The 11,328-nt window shown below is 34.0% G+C and overlaps 1 protein-coding gene across 1 annotated transcript; it reads right to left on the bottom strand.

Annotated features, from left to right (window-relative positions):
• Nucleotides 1-733: 733 nt before the first annotated feature.
• On the bottom strand, nt 734-4,950 carry LOC111384488 (triacylglycerol lipase SDP1). Its single transcript, XM_023008763.1, has 4 exons — nt 4,625-4,950; nt 2,952-4,505; nt 2,130-2,273; nt 734-1,827 (listed from the first exon to the last, which is right to left on the bottom strand). Exons 2-4 carry the CDS (start codon nt 4,380-4,382, stop codon nt 835-837), a joined length of 2,568 nt encoding a protein of 855 aa, XP_022864531.1. The 5' UTR covers nt 4,383-4,505; nt 4,625-4,950; the 3' UTR covers nt 734-834.
• Nucleotides 4,951-11,328: the final 6,378 nt, after the last annotated feature.

Here is an 11,328-nt window from a genome sequence, read left to right on the forward strand (position 1 = left end):
CATTTCCAATTATTGGCCGACAGATAATATTGGTGCAACAAAAACAAGAAATATAAAATTTTAATTTTTTGGAGCAAAGTGGAAAAATTAAAATCCAATCTTCTATTTGGTTCACTTCATCAAATCTGCATATTAATCATTGGATTGCTTCATCTTTCGTCTGCCCAATAACCACCCATTTGTTATGATTCGAATTTCAGTGTATGGACGGATTTTAGTAACAAGTGGTCGATCTTTTTTGGGATGTCAACTAATAAATAATTGGATGGAACACCATCTAATAGGGCTTTCTTTGCAACGTTTGTAAATTTTAGGAATGATGACTGCAACAAATTAAGGACTTGAAAAAAGTTTGCTAATATTTTAAAAATTTGAAACTTTTGCTACAATTATTCTCAAAAGAGTGCAATTGATGTTTGACCCTTTATTGTCCATTCCTTTTTTCCTATCTGGTGCTTACCACCAACCAATTATTGTTCACTATTGAAACTTTCATTATTGAAATTTAAGTGTCAAGAAACTACTTGTCATAAATAAATCGGTCATAGATTCACCAGATCTCGTCACATACAGTATTGTTTAATAATGGACCGAGGAGAATTACTTCTCAATGCGGGAATGATTCTTAACATGTTCATGGAACGAATTGCTCTTTTCAACTTGACAAACCGTCATATCCCAGTTATTAAGAAAAATAACCTTTATCCCTTATGATTTCTGTGGAGTGGGGAGGTTAACAGTTATAAGTTTTTGCTTATTTACCAGTGAACAAGAGTGTTATATGTACATCAAGATAAATTTTTGGCATATCAAGCAAAAATATTATGAAATGCTTCAATAATCTACAATATGCTTATCACAACCATCATCTAACCCGAAATTATCATCAGGGTCACGAGTGAATTCAACTTCATCTACGCGAATTTCTTCTCTATCGTCATCACCATATTCCGATACAGAGATAGAATCAGTCTCTCTTTCGGGACAATCAAGTTGCACAAAATCGGGGACCAACTCGTGCAGAAAGCTTTTGTCTTCCGAGTCATGGCTCCTGTTTGATGGAGTTAAGGCTTTCTTCCTGACGATGTTGAATACCATACCGTTTTGAATTCTTTCCGGCTGCAAAAAGTCACCTTCAGCCACCATAATGCTTGCACTACTCATGGAAGATCTATTATTGGCATCTTTCTGGTTGGATTCCGTGTCTGATGTTCTAGCTGGTGTCGTAACCATTGAGGCTAGACGGACTTTATCCCTGCCAGCCACTGGGATTGTGAGATTGTTTAGGTGACCCATCATTCCTTTGTTCATCCTGGAATCAACCTCCAGATTTTGTACAAAGTCGATGAATTCGTCAGCTGAATTCGTCCTCATCAAGGGACCACCAGATCTGGTCCACGAGTTGTGATCAACATTCTCTGATTCACTGTCACTTCCATCGTGTGTGTTCTGGTGTGTTCGCAAGTTTCGGCTAGCATGCCCAGTAGATTCACCAATTGTTTGCTGAGAAGATGACTCAACATCTACAAGTAGAGCTTCATCCAGGGAACCTGTCGAGTTCTCTCGTGCAATGACATTCCAAGACGGAATTCTTTTGGAGGCATTGAATCTGATTGTGCTCGACATACCATGAGAAGCAGCAGCTGCTCTCTCGGCACTCCTCTTTAGCCTACTCATATGATTGAGTATTGCCACACACTTATCAAGAGCAAGTTCGATTCCACAATTTGCTTTTATGGCTGAGAGCTTCTCCCACGTGCATCTTCTGCCTTGGTTTGCTGACTTCTGAAGCTCCAAATAAGATGGATTTTGTATGATTTTTGAGTACTGAAATTACAAACAAAGAATTGGATAAGGAATTAGCTCATCAAGACATCAAATCTTATAAACGGGGATTTTTATCATTCCATTGACCTATTTAGAACTGCTCATTCAAGATGCAAATTTTAATAGTGAATGGAATTGGTCATTACCAAAGATTGACAGTGGACTATGAAATAATACGAGATTCAGACGAACAAATTTTCCCTTCCGACGTTGTAGCATATGCAACTATATACAGTTGAAGGCTTACACATAATTACAAATTTGACCTGAAAAGAATTAAAATTTCTTGCTGTATTATATACCTGAGCAAGAGTGGCTGGCATTACGACAGTCACATCCCCCTCCCAGTCCTGAGCAAACAGCTTGGCCACTTTCCCCAGCGGGAAACCGAGTTCCAATATCTGGTGGCATCTGTGCTTCACTTCCATCTCGGCTAATTGAGCAAGCTTCATATTGAAACAATTTCAGCTATCATTTGTTAAAGTTATTTCTTCATTCAATCGAAACATAAAGGAAACAAGGTAAAAATTGTGTACATATCAGTAAAAAAATATCAGGACAGGTTTCTAAGTATCCATAGGTTAGGTTTAGATGATCTCTCTAGACTAGAGGTAGGAGGCGGAATGCAAGCACCTACGAATTGTGCATACAGTTAAAAACTGATACGGAACATGCATACTTAACCTCCTTAGCAAACATGCCATTCATTTCTTTGTTGCAAACTGAGTAGGTAATTCAGTTCAATGCCACAAACACTCTTCCATAAAGAAATTTATAGATTTTAGGTTATTTGACGATGTAAAGATCCTTCAGTGTTATAACCTATCATAAAGCTTCCAGACAAATTATTACAAAAAGAAAGTGAAAGTGCTATCGAGCAACAAGTCTGGGAAAGCCAATCTTAAAATCAATACTGACTGCTTCTATAAATACAGATTCAAGAACCTCTGCAACGAATTGAGGGTAAGACAAGATGATATTAGCTCAAACACAACTGAGTTACTTCCACCGTGGGAGGCTGATCAAAAGCAGTTACATGTGGTATATATATATATATCGTGAATTAACAAATCAAGGGCCATTAACATCAAATGATAGAGATATATAAGTTGACCGAAACATACCTTTGCAGCAAAGTTGCCTCCATAAGCTCTTACAAACTCTTTCAGTCTCAGTAGAGGAGCAATATGAGGATTTGCCTGACTCACAATGAAATGATTAACATTGAAAAGCTCCTTTAATTGCATCATGGGTAGATCAATCTCCAAACTACCATCCCTCCACCGACGTGCAGATGCAGCTGAGGTCTGTTTGGGTCCCAAATGGAAAGGTGGATGGTAAGGAACAATTTCTCCAGTTCGATCTTTTGCCATGAGCTCTTGAGCTTCAAAAAGACCCGGAAATGCACAAGAAGCAGTCACAGCACTCCATATAACAACATGAGGTGAAGTCAAGTAGTTGAGGCATCTTGGTGGTTCATGCTTCCTTGGGGAGCAAACTGTAATACTAAGGATTCGCCCTGTCATATCATAAGCTTCCTGGAAAGTTAGATTATTCGTCAGATGCCTCAACATCATCTGCAATTGTCTAATCTCATGAACAGCACCCTGTGTCATGACCCTCTTAAAAACAGTAAAAATTCCACCCATTTGATCAAAAAATTGTATAGTGTGCCAAGAATCCTCGAAATAACTTTGTAGCTCAGGCCAAGACCTGGTTGCAACAATAGAGCACATGATCGACCCCACACTAGATCCAGAAATTATCCGAGGCAAAAGTTTATGCTCGACCAAGGCTTTCACCACACCCACATGAAAAGCTCCAAGAGAAGCGCCTCCACTTAAAAGCAAAGCTGTCCTGCCAAAGGCATGTCTTGTTTCGTGCATAAAACCAAGCTTTTCCACTAACAGAAGCTCCTCAGAATCAGAATCACAAACCATTCTCAATTGAGTCGTGACCTCATCTATATACTCCTTTATGAGTTTGGGCACGTGGAGCCTTCCCTTGTGAAGCTCGGGGTTGCACATGTTGCCAAGATTTCTGATAAGATCAGCTCTCATACAGAATATAATATCTCTAAGAGAACACTCTTGGCGACGATTCCTAAGCTCTTGAAGTTTATTTCTAACAAGTTCCTCATCGTAAAGATTGGCTTCATTCATCTTAGAGGTTTCCCTATCCAGCATTTTTGAAGCATGAGCCCATTCCTCATAAGTTAAAGCAGTTCTCATCATATTCCTCCAAAACTTTCTCCTATATGCCATCTCGGCCCTCATTTTAACATTTGTGTCACGTTTCAATAGGAAAGCAATTACTGTCACCATTACTAATATCCCTTGTGGATTTCGAGGATGAAACCAGGATATCACAGGCTTTAACCAGTCCCTCAAAGAATTCTTAACTTTATAATAGTACATTAACAAGATCCCAAAAATTTGATGCCTCAAACGTGAAACGGATTTGCAGAATAAGACTCTAAAAGCAATGGTCCGACCAAAAAGAGTAAAAGGTCCAATTGAGATTGGATCAACACTAGCCTCGTTACTTATATCCATAGCTTCAAACTAATATTTGTGAATCTCAAATCGGAATTTCGGGTGTTCAAAAATCCAACTGTTTCCTACTTAATGAACTGAACTTGTTCTAAGATGAAGAAAACAAAGTTCAGGGGATTTCCACTGCAATAAGGTATAGAAATTTTAAGGGAAATTTATAGAGAAAATAATAAGAATTGAAACTCAATTAAAGCTAATAGCTTAAAATTGAAATAGAAGACAAAGAAAAGAGCTTTCCAAACCTCTTTAATTGAAGAATCGAGTAGAATTCTTCTTAAAACACGCAAAATACACCGAGTTAAGCCCAAACGATCCTCAAAACAACCCAGAAAAGCTCGAAAAAATAAAAGAATAAGAAGAAACTGCCCCAAATTTGAAAGTCGGAAATATCGATATCTCCACTGACGTCTGCTACAATCAGCTATGTCTATTATAAACAAATATACACATGCGTATGTATATATACAATATTATTTTGTGAGAGAGAGCGGGATAGGATAAGGAAGCTACGACTTCGTTTTTGGGTTCTCCCTCCCTCTCTTTCTCTCTCTCTCGGATTTGATTGAGATGGCCGTTCGCAGTTTGGAAAGTTTGTTGGATCAATTGTACTATTTGGAAAGTTTTTTTTTTTTCCATTTTTTTTTACAATTATGATTTACAATAATAGTTGATAATGTTACTGTTGTCAAAATTCGGATAATTAATTTTAAAAAATAATTTTTAAAATGAATAGATGTGATGTTGTCAATTATGAGTTGTCAACTAAAATTTTCAATCTAAAAAATTGTACCGTAACAAGATTCTTGTTGGATTAGAAGGATAAATCTTGTCCATCTCTTGCCTACTATGGATAGGATATCAATCCTAGTATTGTTATATGTTACACTAGGTAATATGTTATACAATGAGAAATGCTAGGGTACATAATTAAATGTTGAACCCCAACTTTGAGAACCACATCACACCGTCCTTGGAACATTGTGAGGGAAGTAAATCGTGGGATGTGCTAGGGTAATATGTTACATTAGGTAATATGTTATACAATGAGAAATGCTAGGGTACATAATTAAAGGTTGAACCCTAACCTTGAGGGCCCCATCACACCGTCATTGGGACATCGTGAGGAAGGTAAATCGTGGGGTTGTGCCCCAACAGACCAAGAAACAAAAGTTTGCATGTATACTGGTGCTCACAAATAATCTAATTCCATATCTCACAAATCGAACTTTCAAACTACGATTGCCAATAAGGTTGAGACTACATCATTCATATTCTTTGCACCACTGGATTATGCCCCAAGGGCTATTAGGGTACATAATTTTTTGTACATAGGGATGTCCACCATTTCCCATGGATAGGGCCGCTCGAACACCTTAAGGCTTGCTTGGGAGTTTTTCTTCATCAATTATGGTCATTTCTAAGTGACATCATATATGAGAGTCGATCATTTTTAGGCTCCACGTGTGGTTTAAAAATCATTCAAAATTGGTGTAGTATAATTTTGACTTTCTCTCTCAACCTATAAATAAGGGGTTTGACCATTTCTAAAAAAAAAAAAAAAAATCTTTCTACACACATATATTGTTTAAAACTAACTTGTAATTAAAAGTAAATTAATTTAAAAAATTATTTATAAGTGAAAAATTACTTATTAAGATAAAAATAATTTTTTGCGTAAAAAATTGCTTACAAAGGAAAAATATTACCAGTAACACAAAATTCACTTATGAAATATAAAAAATTACTTATTAGTAAAAAATGTACTTAAGTGTAAAAAGTTATTTAAAACTACAAAATTAACTTATAATTTAATATTTACTTATGAGTAAAAAAATATTTATAACTAAAATTTTTAATTATAAGTAATATTTCACTTCTTAAGTTAAAAATTAATTATGTAACAAAATTACTTATAAACAAATTAACAAGTGTGAGTACAAAAATTTCATATAAGAAATTATAAATTGAAAATTTCACTAAGGACATATACGTATTTTATTCATTTAAAAAATTTCAAAATCATCTCGAGCAAGAGTTGAAATGTTTTAAAAGTTACAATTAAAATGCATAAATTTGACCAATACTTTAAAATACTTCATAATCAATACCCCAAATATTACTAAAAATAAGCTTTTCACCTATGAATATATTCGTTGATAATAAAAACCGGATTATCCGTTGATAAAAGTACTAGATTTTTAACAACAAAAATCACAAACGGAATTTTTGTTGGTAAAAGTGGTAGCTTTTCACCTACAGATGTTCCTTGTCTAATGTTGTTATTTAATATGTGTACCATTTACAAACAGCATTTTCCACAAATGATGTAGTTCAACTTTTCCGCGAGAAAAAGAGTGGTTTATATTATCAACGAAATTGTCGTTACTAATATTAATTAATTTTAATAATTAACCCCTGTTTGGCCTCCATTAAATTAAAATTCATTTTTCTCTTTCTTTCTATGAACTACACATTCTCCAAAAAAAATAATATCACACGTAAATTTAAAAAATTTCATTTCTTTTTAATCATAAATTCTTCAAAAAATTACTATTCATTTCATTATAATTTGAAAAAATGGAACCCAAACGGGGGCTTAAAAAATTCAAACATTCTCCTACAAAATATCCGTAGATAAAGGATAATTAGTTTTTTTTTTGATAAAAATAAAAAATCAGCCTCTTCACCAACGAAAAGGTGAAGATGAATTCATATTATTTATGTAAAATCCGTTGATGATATTAATCAATTCTAACAATTAAAAAATTCAATCATTCACCTAATAAATATACGTAGTCTAAGGGTAATGAAATATAAATAATTATTTATACAATAGTACAATATACTCCAACTAAACTAAATGTACAACACACTACAGCCCAATCAAATGAACTATTCTCCCACATCGGAAGATCACAACAAAATCTTTAGACCTTTCAAAAAAATTGCGGACCTTTCAATTTAGTTGGCTAAAAAAATATTATAATTACTAAACAATAATGAAAAATAACAATTTTTTTTTTTTTTTTTTTTGCCACATCTCACACCTATACAACTATTTCAACATTGATTTTTACCGAAAAGTCGATTAGTAATGATTAAGATTTTTATCAATGGAATTTTCGTTAGTAAAAGGTTTACACTTTGCCAATGAAAAAATTGTTAGTAAAATATTTACTCTTTACCTACGCATGATTCGTTGGAAACTATTCAACAACCTTCAAATTAACAATGGATTTATAGTTGCTAATATTATGTTGGTAAAGAGTAATAGCAATGGATATCATGATTTCAAGAACGAAATATCTGTACTTGAAGCCATGTTTTTTGTAGTGAAAACTCCCAAGCAAACCCTAATATTTTTTTTTTATTGTTGAAGAATTAGAAATCGAACTCTTAAATCAATTTCGAATGGGGTCTAAAAGAGGATACGTTGCTTATATTAAATTGGATATTGTAATTTGCACCAAACATCAGATATGATTAAATTAATCCTATCTAGTCTAATACAGCGCACAAAACGTGAAGACTAAATTGGTAAATTTATTTTCTTAAATAGAATTTTCAAAATAATTTTTCTACTCCGATCAAATTTTACTTCTTAAAAAGCAAGTCTAAACTTTCAAACTATGCAATTCGTAGAAGTTGAGAGCTAAGCTTATCGGAGGAGAATTTTTTATACCATCGCACCTTACTTTGGATATGCGACATACTCGATCGTACTTATTTTGTTAAAATTTACAATAATAGATTTTACTTATTAACATGTAGATTTTTACAGGCTTTTAAAGCTCAAGTTAACAACTTTTATGCTAAGCCAGACGTAAGAATGACTAATCGTTCTTTCAATAGACTTTATGACAAGTTTTATTCTTTAGTCAATGTGAAGGACATTGATTGCAAGAAACAAATTATGAGGTTTTGATTTTGTTTTACACGTAAGTTGCGACTTGCGAAAATGACAAAGAAAAACAGAAAAAGGGGAAATAATTTGTATGTAATAAAATAAAAGTGGAATTTCTTAAAAATGGTTGTCTTAAAAAAGTTCTGTAGTGAAAAATACTCTATTGTAGATATCCTCCCTATTACATTTTTCCAATAGAAATACAAGAAAACTTCATATAAAATTTGTGATAGTAAATGGAGTTTTCAAATTATCTTATACGCCTATTTATAGTTTGTGAAAAACGCATTTGGGCAACATCCAAAGGGTTAAAATTCTTGGATAAATATATATGTACCGAAAATGGGTTATCGAATTGGTGCCCTACTCTCACATACGCGTGGACCTTGCGCCGCGTGCATTTTAAAATTTCAACTTGTGGGACCCGCCCTCCTATTGTTAGTGTAGGTAAAAGATTCAGTAAAAATGTGTAGGTAAATGAAGCATTGTCCAAAATTCTTTACTTTCTAAATTTAAGGACGAGTTTCAATTAAAAAGCATCAATCTCTTGAAGAAAAATCACATGTAAATATTTAAAATTGTATTTTTCATTTTTTCTTCAAGTAAAAATGTTATTGTGAAAATAGCCTTTTCATATAAATTTTTGTTTAGTGGAGAATAAAATCAAATTTTTTGTAGATTGCACTAAAAGTTAATGAAATGTGTGATCGAAAAATTGTGGATCCCATTAAATATGTGATTAGAATTAATTATTATTTTTATTTTAATAAATTTTAATCATTATCAGCAAACAAGGGCTCAATTTAGTAGTTGTTTACTTTATACTTCATCTATCAATAGAGGTGAAGCATATTTCTCTTTATTCATAGTCTAGCACATGTCAGTATTTGAAGAAAATAATAAAGTTACATTTTACTCGTATTTACATATTATTATTGATAAATGTAAAATGTGAGCATATAAACTTTGCAGCATGTCCAAATTCTAATAAAAACAACCCAACCCTCCAATATGCACTTTAGAAAAACCCTAGAAAGCATACCTTCTTCTAGATAGACAAAATGGGATTGGATTCAAAACGTAAATAATTATTTTTATCATCAATCAAAAAATCGTAAAATTGAAATTTAAGTAAAACGAGAAACCTAGAGATCGAAGAATATGTCAAAAAAGGTTGCTATTGCTGTGGAATCAGCTATCAATTTGAAGCTACACCGCAACATTAGGAGGTGCACGAGCAAGGTGTGTGGCCCTCTAGGTTTCACGATGGAGGACAAATAACGATAGTTGGTGGTGGTCGTGGCAGGGTGTTAGAGTTTGGTGGGTAGATGTAATAAATTTGTGTTAACTTAATTAGGTTTGTAAAATGGATATACAATACAAAAATGGGTAATTGGTGCAAAACGTCCCTACCTTTCAAGGTTATTGTGCAAAATGTCTCTACCTTTCATTTTTTGACATTTTTGCCCCTATTTCCACATTTCTTTGCGTGAACGTCCTTTTCACTGTTTTTTGATGATTTTACCCTCCATTCAAATCAAACAAAAAGAAAAGAAAGAAAAAAACAAGTAACTAATTGCAATCACAGTCCCGAAATTTAAAAAAACTACAAATCAGTCACAAATATAGGAAAGAAGCCCCATCTAGTTTTTCGTCAATCAAAGGTGATGTTTGGCTGCAAAATTAGATCAATTGGTGCTATAATTTCTAGAATTGATTGTGCATCCACTGTTTTTTATGCTTGAATTGCAATATCCTTGGATGAATTGATGGAGTTAGGCATTGCAACCCCTTCAATTGATTGAGCCGTGCTTTTGTATGCGATCGAAATAGGCTTTCGAGCTTGGATGATGAATTGGATGAATTGACGGTATAACCATCGACATTTGGCACTGGGTAATCATTTCCCCAAGTTGATTCGATGGTTGAAGCAGTTTCAAAGCCTCAATTGAAGGGAAATCTAAACCCGCTTGCGTATGAATTATACCGAAGTGAATCGCAAGATTTGTACCAAATTGTGAAAGACCCATAGGTGGAATAGCTTTGCCATCTGGATGGGGTGGTCCGCTATCAAGATATCGACCACATCATCGAAAATAGCTTCTGAAGTCTACGTGTTGACTACGTGCGAAAATAGTGGCTCAATTTAGTAGTCTTTTATTTTTATTTATTTTAATAAAATTTTAATCATCATCAACAAACAAGGGCTCAATTTAGTAGTTTTTTACTTTATACTTCATGTATTAATAGAGGTGAAGCATATTTCTCTTTACTCATAGTTTAGCACATGTCAGCATTTGAAGAAAATAATAAAGTTGCATTTTACTAGTATTTACATATTATTATTGATAAATGTAAAATGTGAGCATATAAACTTTGCTGCAGGTCCAAATTCTAATAAAAACAACCCAACCCTCCAATATGCCCTTTAGAAAAACCCTAGAAAGCATACCTTCTTCTAGATAGACAAAATGGGATTGGATTCAAAACGTAAATAATTATTTTTATCATCAATCAAAAAATCGTAAAATTGAAATTTAAGTAAAATGAGAAACCTAGAGATCTAAGAATATGTCAAAAAGGTTGCTATTGCGGCAGAATCAGCTATCAATTTGAAGCTACACCGCAACATTAGGAGGTGCACGAGCAAGCTGTGCGACCCTCTAGGTTTCACGGTGGAGGACAAATAACAATGGTTGGTGGTGGCGGCCACAGGGTGCCAGGGTTTGGTGGGTAGATGTAATAAATTTGTGTTAACTTAATTAGGTTTGTAAAATGGATATACAATACTGTTGACACATAAAAATTCAGCCCAAATCGAACGGCCTAAGGAATGAAGCCCAATTGGAGGATCCCCAAATCAGATAGCCCAAAAAATGAAGCCCAATCAAACAATTCAGGATGAAGGCCCAAATAGGGAGGCCCATGAACGCGGTAACACCATCGCCCAAGCTTGCAAGTCGCCCAAGATCTGAGCGAATGAAGTGCCATGCAATCGCCCAGAGCTGCTAATCTATTCAAGTCGCCCAAGGTCTTAGCAAA

This window comes from Olea europaea, unplaced genomic scaffold, assembly GCF_002742605.1.
Source record: "Olea europaea var. sylvestris unplaced genomic scaffold, O_europaea_v1 scaffold2928, whole genome shotgun sequence".
Taxonomy (NCBI): Eukaryota; Viridiplantae; Streptophyta; class Magnoliopsida; order Lamiales; family Oleaceae; genus Olea; species Olea europaea.